At 36.3% G+C, this 26,589-nt stretch overlaps 1 protein-coding gene across 1 annotated transcript in view; it reads left to right on the top strand.

Moving 5' to 3' along the window:
• The window catches only part of LOC145667142 (uncharacterized), a 629,144-nt gene that overhangs the window by 446,510 nt on the left and 156,045 nt on the right, over nucleotides 1-26,589 (top strand). The window contains exon 3 of the mRNA XM_081734883.1: nucleotides 25,141-25,243. Coding sequence (XP_081591009.1) covers nucleotides 25,141-25,243 — 103 coding nt within the window. The remainder of the gene's footprint in view (nucleotides 1-25,140; nucleotides 25,244-26,589) is intronic.

Here is a 26,589-nt window from a genome sequence, read left to right as displayed (position 1 = left end):
ATCTCAATTCTCTCCTGTTTCGTCAGTGCCATCTCGCTCTTCCTGCAAGGAAACAGAAAACCGTCGATTTTGGGGCATCATAACTTTCGCACGGGACATGATAACGCATTTCTGCTTGCGGGGCTGTATTTCCCTGCAAAAAGCAATGTTAATTCATGTGTCACATGCCTACCTTCCTGTTTGAAAGAAAAACCTGGATTAAAGATGGCCACCATTCACCACGCATGCATTAATCGGTAGCTCTTTTACCCAAGTCCGTCCTACGCTAGTCAGATTTGCTTTAATCCTGTTTGTTTCCAAAATAATCCACTGTACTAAGACTTATGGATCACCCTGTATATCATAACATGGATGTTCATCCTACCTCCATCATTCTTGGGACACCCCACAATGAGTTTGATCCTTTACCCTAATCAATGTACGTGTCGTTGTATTATTTATACAATTTCTTAAAAAAAACTTAAGAGGTCTAATCACTGCGAAATTAAATTACCGCTAATTTACAGTAATTATGTGATATTAAAAGATAATCGAAATGTGAAACATGAGCGCGCTATATAATATTATTTTGCATGAGCTATCGTTATTACGTGTTACCTGGTAGCTTTCCGTTTGGAGATATTTAGAAACGCGAAAAGAAATGCCGATTTTCTAAAAGGCTAGAAATCGAAAGCAGATAGTGAGTTATGATAACAGTATCTCATGTAAAATAATATTTGTCTAACAAGCTCTTGTTTGAATTTTCGATTATCTTTTATCTATTTGAAGATATCACATAATTTCTGTAAAATTAGCGGTATTCTACTTCCGCCGTTATAGGGTCTCTTAAGTCGTGCATTCGATTACTTGTCTCATTTTTCAATTCTTTTTTTAGCACCGAGGCTATACGAGATATCCACCTACAGTTTGAGATGGAATTCGAACCACCGTAATCCATTTCAATTGTCTCCCACTGGATCTTGGTAATCAAACACGCTTGCGCTAGCCACTTTGGCGCAGAGAGCTTATGCTTCACTTTTTCTAAAATTTCTAGGACGCACTTTGTGTCACGACACCTCTGTTCCTTAGTAACCGTAACTACGAGATGTAACGCAATCTGTGGCTGAAAACACCAATTTATAACGCGACTTATTTTTGCATATTTTATAGCGTCACATTATAGCCCACAGTTCGAATATGTCTAAAATCTAGTTTACTGTATTACCAAAATTCACTTAAACACTCCATCTTGATATTACCTTTTATTATGATACGTAATGAAAAAAATATTTACACCCTTTAAATAGCATGTATGTAGATTATACAAGATGGATCCTTCGTTATATCTTACATCTCTCGTTGCTATGATGACCAATAACACATATCGTCAGATTACTATATTAACAAAACATCAATCATAATATCAGAAAGAAAATTAATTCTAGTTCTTTTTATATTTTCTTCTTCTTCTTTTAAAAGCTAATGCATATTTTAATAGCACATATTGCCCGTAAATACAAGTAAGAGTTATAAAAATACAAGTAATGATATTAAAAATACACAATATTGTTATAGAGAACACCCTTTATTTGAACATATTCATATATTTTCCTTCTGAATTTCTTTCCCTTGATCACGCAGATGAAATTTCTCACTCACAGATAACTAAGCTATTAATTTACATCATAAAAATTACTGAAGTAACTGACTCTATGATCTACGGAACCCGGAGGTTAAATGCCCCGTTCGCAAAAGCTCTCCACTTACTTCTATCCTTAGCCATCTCGATCCATTTGTACTTTGTATCCCTATTTCTACTAGATCCATCTTAATATTGTCCTCCCATTTGTGCCTAGGTCTTCCTAATGGTCGTTTTCTGATTGGATTTCCAGTTAGAAGTTTGAAAGCGTTCCTACTTTCTTCCACTCTGGCTACATGACCTGTCCACCTGAGCCTCCTAGACTTGATGACCCTAAGAATGTTTGTTAAACGATATAAATTATGTAGTTCCTTGTTATGAAGTTTCTGCCATTTCCCGTTCCCGTTCCTCTTGGGTCTGAATATTCGTCTCAAAATCTTGTTTTTAAATATTTCCCTCAGAGTAAGTGACCATTTTCCGCAACCAAACAGGATAACAGATGATTATCCTTTATATATTTTAAGCTTCAAATTGATCGATAGAATTCGCGATGACAAGAGGTTTTCAACTGAATAACAAGATGTATATAAATCGTTCGTTTTATTTCAAAAATTAAGCGAATAATAAGAAATTAATACTTCCTTCAACATAGCGGTACCAAATTAGTACACGTATGTTTGAAACATGAGTACCCATTGTTGTTGAGGTAGCATTTCCTGACTGGTTAATACAGAACTCTTTCTTTCTAAGCAGAACTTGCTTGTGTTAATATAAATTTATACATAATCGTAGAAGTAGTGGTTTTATTTATAGCTATTTTACAGGAGTTAACAGTAATAAATATTTTAAAACTAGTTGTGGCTTAGACACGAGAATATACATAGTGTATTTTGTGAAATTGTAAGCCAAAATTTAAGGCGAGGCTTATAAACGTGAAAGTGCTGTGCTTTACTTGTGTTTGTTCTTTGCGTACCATAAACTGAACGTCCATATAGTTTACTAATTTAGGCTGTTGATGCTGTTAAAGCGCCTTAACGGTGCTGCAACCAAACCAACGCCACAGTTAGTTTGGTTGCTTGCATCAATTTTGTAAAGTTCGAAACCAGAAAAAAATCCACACAAAAAGTTTTCTTAAGATATCCTAATCAATATACCAAAAGTCCCCGAAAATTCATGTTATTCTCTAGGACACATCTTGCAAAATGGCAGATTTGTTTAAATTTACAAAATATGCCACAATGTTTTTGCTATTTGACATGAAACTTCCAGTGTATCAAACGAAAATAAATACCTAATCTGATTAAAATAGCTTTATTTGTGTATTTTGTTATAATAAATGAAAAATAATAAAATTTTTGGATCGTACGGTAACATTTTTGCGAAATAGTTTTAATAGCGAATTCAGTACGTAACATAAACGATAGGCTGAAAATTGCTAATTCATTTAGGATATGTTTGATTGCAATATCACAAATTGTAAGGAAGATGTCCCTGTTTTCTTAGAAAAACAAATGAATACTGTTGTGTGGGTTGTAGAATAACATTTAAAAACTTGGGTTGTTCAAGTTTATTATGACGTTTGTTGTGATTAAAATATTTTGATAAACGTTTCACTAATCGAATTAGAATTATAAAAAGAAACATAAATTTAAGCTGCACATTTATTTCTAACTAATTGTGTTACATAAATAATCGTCATTTTATAATATTAAAAATGTCTAAAATAAATCAGTCTCTATTTAGTTTATTACATGAGAGAAAGTACTACTACATCGAGCATGTATCTTTCGTGCACTACAAGTTTTGGATAAATTCTAAAGCAGCTATTAATTTTTCTGAATAGAGCAAGGCGTATTTAGGGGGGTCTTCCGTGCTTAAGCCCTCCGAAATTTAACTTACTATAGTAAAGTATGTGAAATATCTTGCAGAATTTTCACATTTTCAGGCAAAGCCCCCCGAAACCAAACCGTAAATACGCCACTGAAAGAGCAACGATAGCTCGTTTACATACACACACAATTTGTTGACATAAATACAATATTTATCTGACATTCTTTGGTAGTAGAGCCTTTATTTCAAATGTGCCCTCAGAAAATAGGTGAAACACACCTCGGTCCCACCCCCGCCGCACTTCATTTAGGAAAATTTCCCTTTGCTTTGGGGAAAGAACCCTGTCTGCATCCAATTATTGAAGGATCTGGACCCAGCAACATGCTCCTCCTCTGTAGAGGAAGGAACGGGAAAACACACATCGACAGCAGCGCCAACAGAGGCACACTTGAAATAAAACGGCTTCTACGCATTGTTGAACAGTGACGAAGGGTCCTAGCACATTCCCATCTTGGCCCTAGCACAAGACAATTTGCTTAAATATGTTATGAGCTTCAAATTGTTGCTGGTGCTAAGAGTTGCGGTAACAGGTTTCAGTGAATACTCAACAAAACTTCTCGGTAGGATCTAATGTACTAGTATTTCTTAATTATTGATGTATTTGTAAACATACTCTATAAGAACGTTGCATCAACGCCAGCACCTGATGGTAATACTACTAATTCCAGTTTTGAATGTAGCTACAATTTCCCACCGATATGATTATAGTATAAATACCTACGTATATTTATCTAACGATATGCAGTGACTAGCTCCATATAATTCAAAAAGGTATTTTTCAACAGCTCTTGATATTTCTTCTTTGCTTGTGTTTCTACTAATAAACGTCCATTTCTTTTCAAAGAGTTTATTTCTGTTCTAGTAACCACGAAACTTTCATTTGGCGTTTCCAAAGGACGAAAGTAGTTTTAGGATTTAGGATTTAGATTTCTGGGTTTTCGGTATCTAAGGCCATTTAGCCCGTTACGTTTTGAGGTATGACGTCCCTCGGCGAGCACACAATCCGGGGAAAGGAACGGAAGAAAGGATTGAGGAAAGAAGGAAGCGACCTGGGACCTATAAGTTAGATACCACCCCGGCATTTGCCTGGTGTGAATGAGGAAAACACAGGAAAACCTCATTCAGGGTAGCTGGCCTGAAAAAGCATTTTACACTTTTTCGACCGAGTGCAGGACGGAACTAGTGTCAAAGCCATTCTATATATGAGCAAACTTCATAAACGTTTTTGAGAGCAGCTTTTGCTTCGAGATGTTAAAAACAACAGTTCGCTTCTTTTTTTGTTAACATGTGTAGTCTCAAGTTGCAGAAACCATTTTTTGTCAAAAAGTAAATAATACTAACAAATCATTTTCCCAGCCTCCAACAATTACTTCATTTCCCATAACAGCTTTTCGTAGGGCAGCTGATACACTGAGAACGTCTGCGTCGGCTTCGACTTCTTCAGTGGATATTTTATTTTGTTCTAATTCTGTTTTGAAAATCTGTATAATACATTGTTTGCTATTTTCGGATTGAAAGATCCAAATCAAAACTTTACTTGTACGCCTTATATCTGGAGAACTACATACAGTGTAGCCAAACCCAAACTATCACTTAACTCAGTATGATGTGCAAATTCCGTAGAAAATACGAAAGCTCGATTTAGGGACCATTCAAAAATTTTGTGGTCCTTGATTCAAAAACTAATTATTGACCAAGATCACAATCTTTTGATGCATTTTTTGGATCATTCCTAAAATTCTTCTTTTTTTAAAAAAAAATCCTTCTGTGTAGTAGAAGTATCGCACACCCGGAGGAAGACTATTACAAGTCAAAAATACTTATTTCTGAGACAGTGACTTGTCAAGTTCGTTATTCTACCAAAATCGCTTCCTGGAATACTGATATTTCTGCCATCTCGGGGTTAATTTGTTTAGTTACGTTTCTGCGAAAATACAGTCAGGTAGAGTTTGCTTCTCTCTCTCTCTATCTCTAAATTTCAATTTTTAATAACTCAATAACTCAATATAGCGATAATAACTCAAAATTTCAATTTTTTGAGTTGTAACCACTGTTCCACCGGTTCCGGTGATATGTTCCTGCACCAGAATGTCAACTGATATCCTACTTGCTCCTTGGTTCTGTTCTTGTGTTTTAGTGACAGCGTCAGTTCTGGTTTAAATGCTTGAATGATCGATGATTTCTTTGTTTTTGTTTTTGATATTCGTATATCGTCGAATCATCACAAAGATTTCGGTGGTAATTTAAAATTGACGCAATGTTTGAATTTACTTATGTTTTCTATGGAATATGGCATTCGATTAAAAATTAGCTGCTCTTGAATTACAACAGTAGTACTCTTAATTTTCACTTCTGAGCTAACTGCAGCTAGTTAATTTCAGTGCAGCCATTCCAAAAATGTAAAAAGAGTAGTTTTCGAATATTACGTGCGATATTGCTCCACGTAGATTCAGTGGCGGATCCAGGACGGACTTCTGGGGGAGGGGCGGTGGGTTGTAATACTGCTACTTAGAGCTACTTTTAAAAGCTCCAAACTCTGGAATGGATTTTATTTATATATAAAATAAAATAAAAGTTTCCTCTTCTGGGGGGGGGGCAATCGCCCTGATCGCCCCCTGGATCCGCCACTGCGTAGATTCGATCTTAATTTCTAGATTTGACACGTTTTCATTCACAATACCAACATTAGGATAGTCTTTTGTAAAGTAAATACTTGAGTATGATTGCAGTGACGTAACTAGGGGGATAAACGGGGCTTGTGCCTCAGGCGCCAAAGTGGAAGGGTGCGAAATTGGTCAAATATTCCGGGAAGTGTTTTGGTTTGGTTCGTCAGGGGGACACTAAGACGAATTCTTGCTCCTGGCGGCAACCAGCGTATTTCCGTCGCTGTACGATAGATGATAATCTTCGTTGATCAGCAAAACAATCTAGAATTTTCGATTTTCATTTCAATTTATTTGCTGTGTTTACTTTTTTTAAAACGAATATTTACAACGAACTTTATAAGCAGATAAAACTATTAACACAATAAAAAACTGTTTATTAACAAACTATTTATTTCCACTATTTACATAAGTATTTTAATCAAACTTCCACAAAGAATGTGTGTTGCATTTAATAAGAAGAAACCAAAGGTCGATAAAGTGCATGTCCTACTGTTCCAAAATTTCTAGCTCGCATTCCATAAATTGATTTATATCAATAATCGTGTCATAAGAAAACATTTATTAATGAAATATGAGCAAAATCTTTATACAGACTTTCGGAAATGTTTATCGTTCGAAGAAAACTAATCTCCTGTTGACCCCCCCCCCCTCCCTTGACTTCATGTTGACTTTTTCAAGAAAAGTTTCGTATTCTATACTATATTTATGAAATACCAACAAAATTGACTAACTTTAAAAAAATGTGAGTATAAGTCACTCCCAAAAGAAAACTTATTCCTGTGGATTTTTATGAGCAATTGTAGTCACAGTGGCTCAGTGGTAGAATGTTCACCTCTTGTGCGTGGGGTCCTTGGTTCGATCCCAACCTGCACCAAGTGGACTTTGTGGTAGACAAACATCATGTGCGTTGCTTTTCTCGGCGTTCTCCGGTTTGCTTCCACTTTCTTCACTCCACCATTTTATTCATTTCTCATCATCACCATCTCCTTTAGTCCAGCCGGCGTAACTATGGCACATAAAACTGAAATATTTCATCTTATTTTCTTTTCATTTTATGAGCAATTATTTACGCCACTTTATAGGATTGTTAATGAGAATTTTATTTAAAGACTACAGGGGAAAAAGGAGGCAAGTAGGGGAAAAAGGAGGCAAGTAAGTTTTTTATAAGTTCATACAATTGCTCTGTTTTCCACTGACCTACCTCCTTTTTCCTTTGTAGGCGAAATCTTTAGCATTAAATTTCTTAGTGACTAACTTTCTTCTTACTCTGGGATTTAGTCCATGCAAACTACACCTTTCAGGCTACATAATTTCGCTGTCAACTCATTTTCGGCCATTTCTTCACTTACCTGCTTTCTCCCTTGTGGTCTTCATTTAAGAAAAAATAAACGAAATTGTTATAGAAGTTTTCTACAAAATTGCAATTCTTCACTAACACTTTAGAGTAAAGTATCCTTAATTTTAAAGATTAGGAGTAGGAATAAGAAGAACAGGACTGACTGATTATCTAAATAATATAAATATTGGGAATTAAAAAAGGAAGCCGAATATCGAGAAACATGGAAGAAACATTTACAAGCCCAAACCTAAAATAATAATAATTAAAAATGCATTAGCCCCAGGACCTGGTAGAAAGCAAAATACTTAATAATATACGAACTTGTGTGGGCATTAAAAATTAATAATTACACATAACTGCAATTTTACAGTCATAGAGTGGCAGCACGTCTGCCAGTGGTTTACTGTAACATTACAAAATTTTACGGTGCACAAATTTCTTCAGTCAAGAACGTTTTTTTAAAGATTTTCGATGCACGACAAACCGAATGCGGCATAGCAATAAAATATCATGCGATGGTCAAGAAGTTCCTTAGAACTTCTCTTAAGCTATTAAAGGAAAAGGAGGAGTGTATGTGTATGTATATGTATATGCTAATTGCAGTTCAAAGTCTGAAAATCACGGCCGATGTTTATCTCTAGTCATTACCACCAGCACAACGTTCCGTTGCTAACGAATGTCCCCCTTGCAATAAAATCACGCAACAACTCCCCCCTTTTCGTCCGTTGGCTCTTACCTGTTACTTCATTACAACCACTTCTAACATCTTCATTTGCATATTTCAACATGGCAAAACAAGCGGCAGAACAAACAGTCAACATGGCAACTGAAAACCTCCTTTCCCCCCTAACCCCTCTGTTGGTCAATTGTCTGCAACACTCTGTTTGTTGTAGGGAATAATTTTTGGCTCCAATAAACGGTCGACCGTTTATAACTTACAGCATTAGGAAAATTTTAGTTTTTACCTGTATGCTACATCAGCGGATGCAATATAAATAATTTTGTCTATTAACAAAGAGCTTACTAGCTATTTAATTATTGGTTTCGTATCCTATGTAACAGAAGTATTTTAATTTATTTTCGACCTTCAGTTGCTTCTTCTTCTTCTTTTTTTTAAGAAAAAATATCTCACAAGGAAGTCTTTCGACCTTGATCAAAGGCGACGTGATGACAGACTTGAGTGAGCTCACCGGCGAAATTAAAATACCGCTAATTTTACAGTAATTATGTGATATCTTCAAATAGATAAAAGATAATTGAAATATGGAACAAGAGCGCCCTAGACAATATTATTTTGCGTGAGGTACCGTTATCACAAGGCACCTAGTGGCTTTCCGTTTGCAGCTGTTTAGAAACGTGAAAATAAATGCCGATTTTCAAAATGGCTCGAAATCGAAAGCAGATAAGTGAGTCGTGATAACGGTTTCTCATGTAAAATAATATTGTCTAGGGCGCTCTTGTTCCACATTTCAATTATCTTTTATCTATTTGAAGATATCACACAATTACTGTAAAATTAGCGGTATTTTAATTTCGCCGGGATGAAGACTCTTAAGTAGTTGGAAAAATATTGTGAAATGAAGTTGTTTAATTTCCTTTATGGACTACAAAAGTCAGAAGTTTGAATTTAGTCAAACTTAGTCAAAAAAAAATATTAATTTATTTATAATACAAAATTACGGTTGATGAAAAGATATGTAAATAAATAGCTAACACGTTATGCTTGTTTCTATATGTAGGGTGTTAGAAAAATGTGTCACAGAATTTTGAGAACAGATTAATCACATCAATATAAGAAAAAAGTTCAAATGAACCTGTGCTCAAAAGTGGATAGTTCCAGAGTTACATGGCGCCGAAAACATGAAACAGGTGAACTTCATAGGTGAAATTCATAGCTCCACTGCTATGGACCTATCGTAGTCGGCTCAAGAGATCACTGAGGAACTGTATGGGAACTATTTAAATATCCATGTTTAAGAATGCTCCAGTACTTGTACGTCAATTTTTAGAGAGGTAGTTGGAGAAGTACTCCCGAATACCCTCTCTAAAATGATTGTGCAAGTACCGGAGGTTGGAGGTTCTGAAAGATGGATATTTGGGTAGTTCACATACTAGTTCCTTAGTGATGTCTTCACCCGACTACGATCGGACCTATAGTAGTGGAACTATGGACGTTTGAAATTCATCTTTTCACGTTTTCGGCACCCTATAACTAAGAAACTATGCACTTCCGACTATAGGTTCACCTGAACTTTTTTCTTATTTTGATGTGAGGAGTCTATTTTCAAAATGTTACGTCAAATTTTTGTAACACTTTGTATATCACGTAAAAGAAAACCTAACTCACTGACTAATTAAGACATAAACCAAAGCACTTAAGCCAGAAACTCTTTAAATTTGGATAAGGCATAGGAGTTGTGACGAAAGAAACCACTGAGAAATGATTTTTTGAAAATTCGATGGTTAAGGTCGAGAAATAAGGATAACAATTATTGTATTAGAATGTCCGTATCTCCAAACTCCTAAAGGTTACGGGTATGAAATTTCGTATATAGACTCTTTGCTTAAAGCAAAAAGAAACGTTTTTCAATGTCTATTTTTGACCTAGAAAGAAAGAAAAAAAGGGTCGGCAATTACAATTGTTAAACTCGTAGTAAAATGTCCATATCTCGGAATCTCTTGGCTAGGTTAGAGACATATGGGTAAATGGACTTCTCATTTAAAATAATAGACACGTATTTAAGGGTTCATAACGTTTCTCATCTGTTATACATAACTAACGAACACCTTCCAGCATTCTAACTATCCCAACAGTCTTAGTATAGAAGATAAAGGGTGAGCAGGATAAAGGATTGAGAAGATTAGATAGGATTAGAATAGGGGCGTACGCAAGGGGTAGGTCCTGGGGGATCCGGACTCACTAAAACGCCGACTTTTTTGTAAATTTAGTCTTAATTTTAGAGGTGATTTTGCAAATTATAATATAATTAATCCTCATATTGAAATGTGATTCCTAGTAAAGGTTTGGATCCCACGAAATTAATTTCTGTGTGCGTCCCTAAATTACAATTATTATAATGAGATAGACATGTCTCGGAATACCTTAAGGTTAGAGGCATGAACTTTAGTTAAACACTGTTTGAGCGTATTTTTATGTTTGGCCTGGGATGGGAAAAAAGGAAGTGGGTGTGCTTTCTTAAGATATCCATAGGATACGTTTGAAGTTTTTGCAATGCCTCGAGTTGAGATGACAACGCAAAATATTGCCCACACTAACACTTTAGAGCATTTGCTAGTACAGTATTGCAAAATTACCCCGTAAGTATGGTCCAACGACCAATGAAAAGTTGTCTATGCAGTTTAGGTAAATAGATATCCTAAGGCCTAAACAACCAAGAGAAGGATTCCACAAAGCTTCAGGGAAGCTAAGTGGAAGTGGTTTAGGAATTCTCAGTGCTCCAGGCAAGCAAAGAGAGTTTGGTGTCTCTCAAAGCTCCAAGCAAGCTAAGCGAGCAGGGAAATCAGACCTCCATGCAAGCTGGTTGATTGCGGTTAGGATCTCTTACAAGGAGGAGGCAGATTTTGGTAAATGAACTTCGGGACAATTTTTGCGAGGTGGAAGTGCACATTTAAAGAGTTAATATTACACTGTTAGAACGCAAGGGCCAAAAATAACGGACAAAACCGTCTTAAACTTTTCTACTCGCCGCATATATCGTACGACGCGCAAGTTTATCAAGTGATGGCGTGGCAGAGTGAGAAGAATCTGTGACTCATGAGTGAAGCGTCCCGGTTTCGATTCCCGTTTGAGTCAAACATTTTGCTTTTGCTTCAACCAATAAAGTAGCCATTTGTAAATATAAGTAAAATATTAATTCACCATATGTATATAATAAATAAAGCAATAGAAATTTTCAAATCATTTGTAAAATCTTTCAATGTTCCATGTTAACTACCAACAAAATTTAATCTATTCCGTAAATATATTGGTATCACGAGTTATATTATGGTTGTGACAGTCGTTGTGAGATAAATGTTCTTGACGCTTCGTGTTTACATCTGTTGACAGTGTGCGAATTACAAAGGAGTTGAGGGGGAAATCCTCTTTGCTAATACTGGATGTTGCTAAAACCAAAGGACATTTCTCCCTCATTCCTCTTGTAATTCGCAAATTGTCAACAGATTTAAACACGAAACGTCAAGAAAAAAATTACACAACGACTGCGGTAACAATAATATTTACGGAATAGATTAAATTTGGTTGCTAGTTAACACGGAACATTGAAAGATTTTACAAGTGATTTGAAAATTTTTATTGTTTTATTCATTATAAACATATGGCGATTTAATATTTTACTTATAGTTACAAATTGATACTTTATTGGTTGAAGTAAAAAAAGGAAAAAAAGTTTGACTCAAAGGGAAATTGAAGCCGGGCCCTTTGCACATGAGTCGCAGATTCTCCTCACTCTGCTACATTGACAAATTTGCGCGTCGTACAATATATGCGGCGAGTAGAAAACTTGAAGACGGTTTTTGTCCGTTATTTTTGGCCCTTGCGTTCTCCCAGTTTGTGCACTTGAAATGTGCACTTCCATCTCGCAAAAAATAGTTCATTTACCAAAGTCTGCCTTCTCTTTGTTAGAGCTCCAAGGAAGCTAAGAGAGCGGTTGTTTTCCCTACAGAGCTCCAATCAAGCTATGTAGGCAGGAGACATCAGAGCTCCAGGCAAGGTAAGATGCTTTTGTTAGGTTAAATTTCTCAGAGCTCCAGATATGCTAAGAGATGGGACTTGACCAGCCAAAATTGGTGTCGATGGAGACCTTACATAATATTTTATATCCTCTTCTGGACAGCGACGATGCTAGTATTCCTTTTCTGTCACGTGATCTGATGATGAGAATCCTTATCGTCTGCTTCTTGTAGTAGTTGTAGTAAGAGAGGATGTGATTATGTTTATAAATAAGAAGCACGTGCTGCTACTTATAAATATACAAATAATACCGACAATAAAGTTTAGACAACTACAAGATAGCCAAACATTCCATTTACATCTGCATCCCTACTTTAATAATACTTAATAATACTTAATAATATACTTGCAGCCCGTTGTCCAAAATTTCCCTTTGTGCACCCCTATTATCCGAGCACAGCTTGATACGTTTCAATGTCCTCCTACTCATTCGGCTTAGCACTTGTGTCGTCACAAGCTGGAAGACTTCAAGCACACTAGCGCACAGAGCATCATTGTTCATGTACCTGTTCTTACTGGCATGTAATTTGATGATACCCCACAGAGCACTCTTTGGTGTCGTGAGGTTTAGCAATTCACGTGAGGAGCACTGTCGCCATATCAATGATCAGAATGAGAGGTTCAAATCTTAAATATATTAATATATTACAGTTACATGCATTTTTAGCTACCCTGTATAATGATATTCTGTGGATGTGCTACAAACAAAATTATTTCGTGCTACAAATATGAGTTTCATTAATGAATGCATAACAAATACTATTGCTATGGATTATGTTGGATGCATTTTCGTCTATTATTAAAATTAGCAATTTAAATTAAAATTAATATTTTGCCTTCAAAAAAGCAAGTCTATAATAGCGATATTTCATGTCCCAAAGTCATTAATTTTTTTTTTTTCACCGTGAAGAGAGTTATCACGAATGTGACGTCTATTCCTTTCACTAAATTTAATTATTGTTTATAACATTTTTGACAACATTTTTATTGATTTTTGTATGTCAATTTTAATTTGCATTCAATTTGTGTGTGTATAATTCTCCGTTAGCAGCAATGTTTCTGACAAGTCACTCTAAAGTAATATTTCTTGATGGTGGAGAAAATTGTTCTTGTTTCCAGTGAAAATTTTCCTCCTTTTCAATGATTTTTGACAAATTTTTTAGTCCTGTGCAGTGGTGCACCCACGAGGGGGTTCGTCGAATCCAGACCCCCCTCCCCTTCTGAAACTTCCTAACTCAACATACTTTTGTATACTTCCTCAATAAAACTATACTTGTTTAACAGGGAGATGATTGATGTAGAAAAAATAGCATGAAAATTTGATCTTACACTTCATTTGTACTCTTTCTCTTATAAAAACAACCTAGTTTTATATTTTTTTCTGAAAATATAGGTGGAAGTATTTTACAATTACTTATCGTCTTTTCAATTGCAGAATAATGCCCATTCAATACTACGTAGGGCAGTAGCTTTTACTATTGGACCTTCCCTCGAAACTTGCTTCCTCCCAACAAAAAATTTCTGGACGTGCTGCTAGTCTTTCATACTAACAAACCAATAAATAAGAGTGTGAATGGTCGAAAATAGATCACTAGGTCACAAGCTGAAACGGAATAACTGTTATCACGCTGTGACGATGTGTCTTTTTCTTTTAGACAGACTTATTTTCTTATTTATTTTTTTTAAAGATAACACGTTCTTTTGCAGTTTTTGAGAATCTGACTGTTTTCTATATTGTCATGATCTGAATGTTCCTTTAGTTTTTGATGAATTAATAACGGTAGTCCACATTTTGTCAATGTAGTCGTTTCTTTAGGCAATGTGATTGTTCTCGTTTTAGGTGGGGGTGACCTTTTTCTGTCTTTTTTTATAAATTATGTGACTGTTTGCTTTAAACGATATGACTTTTTTTTTTTTTTTTTACCAAAACCTCCTTTATACACTTACGCTGTTTGTCCGTATGTTCGTTCGTCCGGGAGACAAAAGATCTCAAGAACTACCCCACATAGCACACGGACGTCCATGGGACGTCCGAGACTGATAAGCAATGGACAACGGGACATCCGAATTTGCTCCCGGGACATTCATAGGACCTCCGCGGGATATCTAGATGTCTGCTAATATCTCGCAAAACGGTATATTGAACGGGATCTCAAACGGATGTCCGCTGGTAAATTGTAGGATAATGTCAAATAAATGAAATGAAATCTTTGAGTTTTACGTCCCACGGTTATGCCGGTTAGGCTAAAGGAGGCGGTGATTATTAGAAATGAATGAAATGGTGGAATGAAGAAAGTGGGAGGAAACGGGAGAACCCCGAGAAAACCCACGCACACGGTGTTTGTCCACCACAAAGTTCACTTGGCGGGGGCTGGGATTGAATCCGGGACCCGAAGCACCAGAGGTGAACGCTCTACCACTTAGCAACCGCGGCCCCGTGGGATAATGTGGTCCTAGGTATGTCCGGCATGGGATTTCCCTTGGATTTCCTATCCCATGGGACGCCCCGTGGACATCCTACGTGGGAATCCTTTATTGCGTCCCATGCAGGATGTCCATAGGATATATACTTATTATTCCGATAATGCTGGAAAATATATATGAGATGATTGGGATCAAAATGGGACGTCCTAGGAACGTCGTGTGCTATGTAGGACTTGATAAATCACCCTTTATTTTAGCCAGGGTGTACAGGGTTAAAAGCTAGGAATCTTGTTTGTTGGTGGCAGTGTTCCTTTCACCAGAAGAGGTAGAAATCAACCATTTTTGGTTTTAACATTGACCACTATAGAGCAAAAAACGGTAATAGATAACGAGAATATGTTTTTTACAATCAATTAAGCGTCTCAATATGCTATTGTATCTCCACTCTAATCCCTCTACTTAAACCGGTAATGGTAGAAATTTAGCATAACTTCTTGTTTCATTATTAAATGAGAAAACATCACGTCATAGAAAACAAACTTCTTCACATGATGTACACGATACACTGCTACTTGTTTTAATAATTTTACTGTTTGCTTAAACAACATCTCGTTTTGAGTTTTTGGCAAAATGACTGTTTGTCAGAATTCAACGGCATGAATGTTTTCTAAGATAATGTGACCATTTTCAGCTTTAGACGCAGCAACTTTTTCCACATTTTTGAGATGCAGCCATTTCCTTTAAGGTTGGTTTAAAGGGACAAGTTTTGCCAATAGATGTCACTACAGTCTTCGTATCTCTCTCATGTATTTTTTACCTTTCACTAAAGTTCACGATTTCTCTTCAAATTTTTAGAGAAGGAACTTCATAACCTATCGAAGGCAACACTCCGTGCCGATTTTTTATTTCGGATTTTTTCATTGTTGAAATGGCTTGATTGTTGAAATGGATATCCAAACCTTTAACAATATAACTGTTTCAACAATGAAGAAAAGTCTAAATAAAAAATCGGCACGGAGTGTAACCTTCGATAGGTTATGAAGTTCCTTCTCTAAATATATGAAGTCTCTAGGCTGGAATTTGTATGAGAAAACGTGGATTTTCGTGAAAGGTAAAAAATACATAGGAGACATACGAAGAATGTAGTGACATCTACTGGCAAAGGTTCTCCCTTTACAGCAACCTTAAAGCGACTATTTTCAGTTTTTGACGTAATGACTGAGAGAGCGACTTTGCTTGCACCCATAACGTCGACTAAAATAAAAAGAATGTTTTCAAGAAATCTCTAGGTGGCACAGGGGATCAGTGGTAGAGCACTTACCTCTGGTGGGTTGGGTCCGTCGTTCAATCCCTGGCCAAGTAAGTTTGTGGTGGACAACATCGTGTCCGTGGGTTTTCCCGGGTCTTCTCCCACTTTCTCATTCCTCCAATTATTTCATCATCATTCATTTGGGTCAATCCATGCAAAGTCATCGAGAAAAGAAAAAAATTGCCGCTCGACCTTTTCAAAAAATCTATTTTTTCATGAATGTTTATCCTATATCAGGGTACTTTGAACCCACAATTAATTATTTTCTACAACATCCCTTGGCGACACAACGGCTGCCTCCATTTTGCGTTTTTTTTTTTTATTTTAGGTGTTTACGTTGTTTTGAATATCTCAGTATGTATTTGTACTACCAAATTGAAAATTGCTGGACGCCTCCAACTCGTACAGAGCTAAACCCTTGATCTCTTAACATTTTTGTCTAAAACCTCTTGAAGGGGGTGAAATCAGGGCCTACATAGCAAAATATTTGGACATTGAAAATATGTTTTGGAAGAGGAAACAACTGACGTAGAGGTCTGAATTTGGGTGTGCATGTAGTCCGGGGTCACACGTTTATAGTAAAAAATTTGAAGACCTGTAGCTGCTCCCAGAGGCCTGAGAAAATATCGTAAATTTGGGTAATTATACCAATTTGGCATATTTCACTGTCCAATATCTTTAATGGGCCTGTATTTTAAAAAAAATTGCAATATTGGGAATAGTTACTCCTTTAGCATACCATAACACATAACACTGCGTTTTGTGTTTTTGGACAGAAGTTGTTCAAAATATTAAGTAATGACGTCATACTCTAGGAGGTGTTCTGTTTATAAATTCAACTGGAAATTTGTTGTTGTGAAGTAAAATAAAGAAGAATGAAAGGTTAGTCTAGTCAATTCTCTCAAGCTCGTTTCTTTCTTGTAACACTGTTGTATCAGACTCACAGCAGTACTGGTGAAGAATGCCGCTATCAGCAGAAGGCGAGGAAAGTCAAAATGCACAGTTGACAAAAAGTCTTTAGGTACTCCTTGCTCTTGGTGTTTGCTATATCAATGATATTCAATCATGTTTATTCTTGTTTTAACTGTCAACTCATGCAGGAAACTCTTGTCCTTTCGTTTGACCTACATCTCCAAGTCATCCACGAGTGAACATTTACTCGCTGTAAACACTGGACAGTGAAACATGCTAAATTGGCATAAAAATCCCAACTTTACGATATTTTGAGGTCTTTGGGAGCAGCTACAGGTCTGTAAATTTTTGTGAATTAACTTATAACCCCGGATTACATGCACACACAAATTCAGACCTCTACGTCAGTTGTTTCCTTTTCCCGAACATGTCTTCAATGTCCAAAAATGTTGCTACTGTAGACCCTGATTTCACCCCTTCAATAGGTTTTAGGCAAAAATGTTAATAGATCAAAATTTTAGCTCTGCACGACTTGGAGACGTCCAGCAATTTTCAATTTGGTACGGCAAATACAAGCTGAGATATTCCAAACAACATAAACGCCTAAAATCGAAAAAAAGCAAAATGGCGTCAGCTACTGTGTCGCCATAGGGTGTTGTAGAAAATAATTAATTGTAGTTTTGAAGTACCCTGATATAGGATAAACATTCATGAAAAAATTAGATTTTTTGGAGATGGTCGAACGACACATGCTTAATCGCTTAGAGTGGATTGACTCATTTGCCTTAATCATTGTCTTTCTTAACCTAAAGAGCATAAGCGTGGGAAGTTAAACTGAAATATTTCATTTCATTTCCGAAACCTCTAAAAAAAACTTTACTAGACTTTTCACCAAATTCGGTATATTTTAGTATACTAACAATATCCAAATTTATACATTTATATATTTTAAATCAGTGGTTCTCAACCTTTCTTGACGCCGTAACACTTTACTGAACATCTAGGAATTCGCGACACACTTGTTTGATATTTTTGTTATGAATAATAATAATAATATCTATTATAATAGTGAAAACCAATTAGTTTTTATAATGACTCTATATAGCACTGAGCATTATTGCTACCGCTGGAGATGTTGACTGATACAGTCTGTCTCGATTTTAACTAATTATTATTACATTCTTCATGATTTTTACATTCTAAAATTTCGCGACACACCTTAATAGACTGCGTGACACACTAGTGTGTCGCGACAACATCGGTTGAGAACCACAGTTCTAAATCGACATATTCAGTAAACAAATTTCGTTTAAATTTTAACGAAATTATCATGGAACAGACAGAGAGACAGACGCACAAACACACAAATGGAATCGTTGGAATGGTCGAAGCTTAGATACGCTCCCTTCAGCAATTACAAAAATTAAAGAGAGGTTGAAAATATAAGTATACTAAGTATATTTTTAAGATTTGGAAGGAGGTTATAATGCCTTTTTGACAACGGCCTTGTTAGATGGAAAATTTAGCCTTTCCCACACCCTTATCACTCAATATTACATAGTAATATATTAAGAAATGACGTCACAAGAATATAACTCACGCAATTACATCTAAAAAAAGAACCTGTTGTAATATGTATTATTTTAACGTGGAGATAACAAGGCACGGCATATATTGTTTAGCTTATATTTCGTTCAATCCATCAGACTTAGACTCAAGACCACTTAGCAACTGGTTATTCAGAGAACGTACCGACACGAAATATTTGTTCTAATTTGTTTTTCATAATAGAAACGAATGTTTCAGAAAGATATTCAGTCATGATACTAAGGGAGGACTTCTTAATCAGTGTTACCAGACGTTGAAGCTCAATCCTCATACCAAAAAAGTAGAATTCATATGTAATTGTTACACAGTGTATTTAGTAACTTGCGGGACTACCTCAAAATAAAATACTTAACGACGCCAGAATAATGTATTACCATGTTATTTTTGTAAATTCCTTTCCGCTTCACACACTCGCAAGCAGGGCGGATCCAGGACAGACTTATGTGCGGGGGGGGGGGTTGTAATACTGCTATTTAGAGCTACTTGTAAGAGGTCCAAACTCTGGGATGGGTTTTATTTATATATAAAATGAGAAAGTTTCCTCTTCTGCGGGGGCGATCACCCTCTTTGTATCCGCCACTGTTCGCAAGACCATCGTAGAGACTCTGAAACCTGAGGAAAGTCATTGATGGTAATAGTCATCTCATTAATTCTTCGGCTCATCTACAAGTTCTTGCGTTCTAGCGATATTTTTTGTTAGCATCAGCTAAGAGTCAGGGCAGCTGGCGACATCTATTATCCTGACCATTAACTGTTAGTAGCGTGACTGACAGAGTACTCCATTCTTCCGTCCATAATAAGGATAGAGGCTATCTAAACATTTTCGCCTAGATGCTTATGCAACCTGTTAATCTTAAAAGTTTTGAAGTTTACATATTAGCGATATTCACAGGCAGATATGTTTCTTTGCTTTATAATGAGGCTGATATGTTTTTTTTTTTTTTTAACGCACCACTTAATTGCAGTTCAGTTGTTTCTAACTTATTCTGTATGACAAGGGAATGTCCTGTTTCTTAAAATGACAACGTTGTCGTATAACAGGTAGATTTACTGCTTGTAACTAAAACCTCTTAAATAAACTACTTTTCTAAATTTGACACACCTGCCTAACTTATGATCACTTCTTCTGAATTCTCAATTTTCCCATATGTATCACTTATTACTCTGTAAATAGGCACCGTTTCAATTCAAGTGAGGATCGCTCAGTGGCGGATCTAACCCGGGGCCTGGGACCAAGGTTTCCCCCAGTTTTTTGAGTGACAAAAATAACTGAAGCTATTACTTATATATTTTTGAAAGTTTGTAGTACTCCTAGTAGCAAGAAAGCTCTGTCGAAAGGATTGAATGATATTTTAAAATTTCAAGTTACGAAATAGTCTGCAACAATAAAGGTGCAATAATGGTCATAACAATGATAACAAATACTTTTTTCAACATTAAAAATGTGCAGAAAAGTAACACAATATGAAACTTAAAGTTGTAGATTCATAATAGAGGTGAAATACATATTAATGTGAAATACAAATATACCTTTTTTCCTTTGCTTTGCAATTTGACTGCTATGGAATTAATAATTAGTTTCGATTTCCTTGCGGCACACCGGTTGGGAAACGCTGCTTTAGATCCTTCGCCGAGCGTCATAGCATCACTGGACGTTCATTTGCTGTTGGCTTGACTTGACTTGTAAAACACTTGCGTCAATGGAACACTGGAATCTGGATTGTGGCACGCTTGCATGTTTTCCAATCAAGCTGGATGCAAGTTTGGTCTACTTGAATTCAAGTTTACAGAAAGCGGTTTGCGAGTTGTCTCTGCTATTAGGGACCTATCATAGTCTGGGTTATTGCTGACCCCAGTTTGTTATCTTCTTGATCCGCCACTGGGATCGTTAACAAATATGTTTCATTGTAGTAATATAATTATAATTAATGATAAAAATAATGTCAAAATGATAATAATTAATTACTTAATTGTTGATATATATTACATTAGCCAAGTGGCTCACAGGTAGAGCGCTCACCGCTGGTAATAGGAGTCCCTGGTTCAATCCCAGGTGAACTGTATTTGTGGTGGGGAACATCGTGTTCGTGGGTTTTCTTGAGGTTCTCCTCTTTTCTCCCACATTGTCACTCCACTAATTATTTCAATATTATTTACCTTCATTAATTATCCGTCTGCTTTAATTTAAGGGAACAAAAGTATAAATTTAATTTCATTCATATACGTAACATTACTCCTATTCATGTTATACATCACTGTGACTTTAACAGTCACAGACTGACAGAAGTACTGCCAGTGACATGTTGTAATTTTACGAACAATTACACGCTTGCAGTTTTTCACTCCAGCATTTTATAAAGTTTATTACACATGTGCTTTTTATAGTTTCTATCAAGTCCAATATTCTCTATTTGAACATAATTGATCTACCTCTGGCAACACTGCCCTACATGTCAGTTGCAAGGTATTTAGGTAAGGATATTATCTTCACGAAACTTAATTCTATTATTGTAAGCATTTATTAGACAATATGCAGGCAAACGATTTACTCTATTGAACGCTCTGCCGTACTGTACACATGTATGTATAATGGTACACCTGCGTGCTTTGTAGAAATGTCAGAAAATGATATCTATCTCTTAATTTATTTAGACGTATATACGTCATTTCAGATTAGAAATTGATAAAAACCAGTCTCGTATATCATTGTAGATCTACTCAAGATTCATAAATATTTTAAACAGCACGTATTGAGGTTACTTTAAACATGGGAGGAAGTTTGTCGCTCACTTTGTATACAAGGTGTTATTGAATAACGTGTCATAAATTTGGGAGATGATTCTGCACATCAAAATATGAAGAAAAATATATTCATACAAACGTATGAAGTAAATCGTGTAGTTTCCGAAGGAGAGACCGCCAAAATCGGAAGAAAAGCAACTGTACAGCGGTGTTTTTTCGGCATGCAACAAACATATGACTTATAACCCTTTGCTGTCCAAAACCGTACATGATAAACATATGACTTATAACCCTTTGCTGTCCAAAACCGTACATGATAAACATTCACAATCACTTGTAATAGGTTCCTCAAAGGATGTGAAAGATCCCAGAAAAATCTCGTCAGATGGTGTGTTTTAGTATCTTCACTAAAGACCTTGGTGCTCATTTACTTCATTTTCGCCGAAATGATTGCTCTACTAGAGCTCTGCCTTATGATGTGTATATGATACAAGTACCTGACAATATACGTAACACAATGATCTCAATTTGCGAGATTCGTTGCATGTCTAAAATAGTTACTTTTGGAGTTATGCAATGATGCATAACTTACTAACTGACTCTATGGCCTTTTAAACCCGAAGGTTTAATGCCGCGTTCACGAGAGGTCTCCACTGACTTCTGTCCTTAGCCAACTGGATCCAGTTTCTACTTTTTATTCCTATTACTTGAAAATCCTTCGTAATATTGTTCTCCCATCAGCGCCTAGGTCTTCCTAATGGTCTTTCTCTGATTGAATTTCCAGTTAAAACTTTGAAAGCGTTCCTACTACATAACCTGTACACCTGAGCCTCATAAATTTGATAACCCTTATGCAACCATGCATAATATTTAAAACTTCCGCCTTTGCTAAATCCGATTACAGTGTTGACTTGCCGATAATCAATTGCTTCCAAACTTATTTCGATTCATCTTTACTTCAGAGACTTTTGGGAAATCCCGTTCACTGTCATTTCGCATGTTTACTATCAGCAAATTTCGATTGATTGCGTTCTGTGACAACCTTTTGAACCGCCAAGCGTACGTTGATCCTTGTCGAAGAAACGCCGGTCTAATGTTGCTTTCCTTCCAGTTTTGGTAATTTCACGCTCAAAAAAGGTGTTGTTTATTACGTATGTTTATGTGAACTTTTTTTTTTTCGAAGTTTGATGTCTAGAATCACTTTTCATTTTTATGACGCGCTATGCATTAACAAATTGTGTGCGGGATTGTTCTTGTTTCAGGCGCTAATAAAGCATCCAATTTGAATATGTTCTATTGGTAGGTTATTTTAGAATTTAATGTTTCTTATCAGCATGAATGACATATAAACATACAGGTTAACGTGGGATTCCAACCACGCCAAATCCCCTGGGAATCTAATTTGTTAGGCTTAGGATTAGAATTAGATTTTTTTTGCTTTCGGCATCTATGGCCATGTTAACCCTTCACTAGGATTAGGATTAGGAATTAGATTTCTGGGCTTTCGGCATCTCTGGCCATGTTAACCCATCACTAGGATTAGGATTAGGAATTAGATTCTTTGCTTTCGGTATCTATGGCCATGTTGGCCCGTGACTAGGATTAGGATTAGGAATTAGATTTTTGGGCTTTCGGCATTTATGGCCATGTTAGCCCGTGACTAGGATTAGGATTAGGAATTAGATTTCTGGGCTTTCGGCATCTATGGCCATGTTGGCCCGTGACTAGGATTAGGATTAGGAATTAGATTTCTGGGCTTTCGGCATCTATGGCCATGTTAGCCCGTGACTAGGATTAGGATTAGGAATTAGATTTCTGCGCTTTGGGCATCTATGGCCATGTTAGTCCGCCCCGTATTAGGAATGATATCCCTGGGCGATCACATTATCCGAGGAAAGGGGAGGAAGGAAGCATCCTGGGACCTGTATGTTAGGTACCATCCCGGCCTTTTTCTGGTATGGATGAGAAAAAACTCAGGAAAACCTCACTCTGGGTGGCTGACCTGAAAAAGCTTTGGCACTTTTCGATCGAGTATCCCTACCGGGAATCGAACCCTTAATCAGTTATACCAAAGACGAGAGCGTTAGCGACTACGATAAGCGGGGCCACTGGGACGTGTCTTCTACGCCGGAGGCACGTATGTTAAACATACAACTACGAAGGAGCTCCATATTCAGGGTATTCAGAGCACAAGGGAATCAAGTCACATTAACGAAAGTTGTGAGTAGACTAGACTAAAGTTAGTACAGAACGTTAGTTACAGGAAAAAAAGAACTTTTCTTACCTTATAAGAGTTACTTACAATATCTGATTTAGTATAAGAGTTACTTACAGTATCCATTAAGCGCTGACAGTGAGCTTGAGATTAAGTTGTTAAAGATTACGTATCTTCAAAATTACCCAAATGAGTTGACTATCTTGTGTCTTGAATTACTATTCATTCGTTCCTTTCCAGTACTGTAATATTCACTTGAAAATGTAAGACTTCCCAACTTAAAGAGAAAAGGAACTTCCTTCAAACTGAAGATTGTTTTAAACCAGTTGAACAAACTGAATCGAAAAAGAGAATTATGACTTTTGAAAGAAAAATGAACATGATTGAATACATATCTGAAAATATTACACATTTGATATTGGCCTACTTGTAAAGCAGCCACAATTTGAAAGTTGGAACTTCGCTGATTTTTAAAAACTCTAATTACAATGACTTAATATCGTAAATGCATACAAGATTGACTAAACACATATTGAAACTTTGGAGGTAAAAATTGAAGAGACATCTATTTTGACTTTAAAATAATAATATGAAACCACATACGGAACATTTTGTTGCGTGACCTTCTGCCATTTTTCCGGTAACACTAGAATCTCGTTGATACAGGATTTCTGTAGTTTGTGGTAAAAAAAAAAAAAAATGTAACATAATTTGCACAGATTTCTCTTGAAACAAAGTTAAACCTATTCAAGGTGCTATGCAGACTGAAGCAAATGATAGTCTCATGGTGACAAGTCTGGGCTATACGATGGGTGCAATAACACCTCTCAACGAAGTCCGTTCAATTTCTATTGGAACTTTAAGCTGTATGATGGTAAAGCTTTGCCATTGTTGTACATGACATCCTTTCTGTTGACCAGTCCCGGACGTTTATTTTGAATTGGTAGGTGTACTCAAGCTGATTGCCGGTTGTACATGTCCGAGCATATCGTTCTGCCCGGTGGCAGTAGCTTGTGATGCACGATGCCCTTCCAATCCCAACGAACCCACAGCATAACCATCCTGAGCATCAGTGTGGGCTTTGCCACAGACTTTGGTGCTTTTCCCCGCTTTCATCACGTTGTTGTCGTAGGTTATCCACTTTTCATCTTTCGTGATCAACCGTTTCAAAAATGGCTCGAATTCGTTACGTTTCAATAGACATTTCCAGATAGAAATTGGATGGAGTAAATGTTTTTGAGTCAGATCATATGGCATTCAAACCTCGAGCTTCTTTGTTTATCCAGCTTTCTCCAAAAGGTTTATCACGATTTATTGATGCATGTTTAAGTCATTCGCGATATCATGACTGCTTATATTCTGGCCTTGCTCAACTTTTACCAGAATATAATCCACTTTTGCTGTGATTGGTCCCGCTCTGCGGGGATCATTTTGAACATCGAAGTTTATACGTTTATAACCCGCTTATATAGAAAATGAATACAACTTCCGCTCTTCTTACGTATTATCAAACACACAAATAAGCAAGGTATCCATTTCTTCTCGGTTAATTTTCAAAATTTTGCTAGAAACGGACAACCAACTTACTATAACTGCTAACCAATGTGCATTATGTATATATTTATTATAAAATTGTTATTATATTTTTTCTTCTTTCTTTCCAGCTGCTCAGTTCAACACATACGTCACCTTAAAACTGCAGAATGTCAAATCCACCACAGTAACCGTCAAAGGTGCTAACCCATGCTGGGAACAGGATTTTTTGTTGTAAGTATCAACTATTTACTATCACAATAATTTAGGTTATATTTTTGTCTTAATATAATCACCCATACAATATCTGTAAAAGTTTCTATTTTATTTGTGGTCAAGAGGTTCAAAGAACATTAGGGATAGGGGGTTATATACACTTTATTCTCAGGCTCAATACTTTTATTATATAAAGATATACGAGGAATATATTTTATTTTTAATTTTTACTCATACAATAAGGCAGAACCATATGAGGTGACGAATTGAGGACAAAACAAAGCCGCTCATTGGACGTTGGCTAGAAGTAGTAAGTGCGACAGTTGAGGAAACTTTTTCTGCCTTTTGGTCCCTGACTTAGAGACCATGGTCCCTAGTTCAAGGTCAATGACCTACTGCTAACTAGGACACTTTCTTTACGTTTTGATCAGTGAGTACATTGGCAAAATCCCTCAAATTTCGGTAAGGGTGCAGAGGAGCATTCCTTAAATTTTGGACACTGCTGAAACTAAAAATTTGGTATGATAGTTCAAAATCATGGTATGTACCTATGTAAATTTTGGTTTCCCATCTCGTTTCCTTTCATTTGTAAAAAAGTGATGAAAATTGAAACTTTGATTTTTTAACCTATTTTATCCTCTTTCATGAGGGTTATAGTCAGAGCCGGATTTAGGGGGGTGCAAAGGTACACGTGCACTCCTCCTTCGTTGTAAATATACACTACCTAAAGTGAGAAGCTAGCAGAGAGTTTCGCAAAATCAACAGCTTAAGTCAATTTTCTGAAGATTGAAGAAAAAGAATTCATCGAGAGCAGACACTTAGCATTTCCAAAGGAATTCCTCATTCACATCACAGATGCCTAAAGGCTTTTTAAAAACTCAAATTCAATTCAAATGTACTGGTAGTTATTGGTGCACCCCCCTCAGAGAATCCTGGATCCGGCCCTGGTTATAGTGTTATACGGTTATATAGTTAGGTTAGCTTATTCTCCTTCATAAGACATCGAAACATTAACATGCGTTTCTAAATTTACGGAAGGGGTGCTAATTGACCCACTCCTTAAATTTGAGAAATGCCAAAAAAAAAAAAAAAGATAAATGTTGACTAGGACTCGCGTGTTTTTATCTTGTTGGTCCTACTTATACCATCTAGTGAGTAAAAAATTTGCAAAAATTCAAAATTTCGAGATTTTTCACCTATTTTATTCTCTTTGATAAGGCTTTATAGTATTATATGCTTATAAGAATGAGCACAAGGATCAATTCTCTTTTATAAGAAATGAGTATATTGACTCTTTGCTTTTAAAATTTAGAAGGGGTACATTTGCACAGCCCTTAAATTTGGGAATTGAGAAGAAATGAAAT

This window comes from Thermobia domestica, chromosome 12 (assembly GCF_964235325.1).
Source record: "Thermobia domestica chromosome 12, izTheDome1.hap1.1, whole genome shotgun sequence".
Taxonomy (NCBI): domain Eukaryota; kingdom Metazoa; phylum Arthropoda; class Insecta; order Zygentoma; family Lepismatidae; genus Thermobia; species Thermobia domestica.
This window is presented reverse-complemented; position numbering and strand designations above follow the sequence as displayed.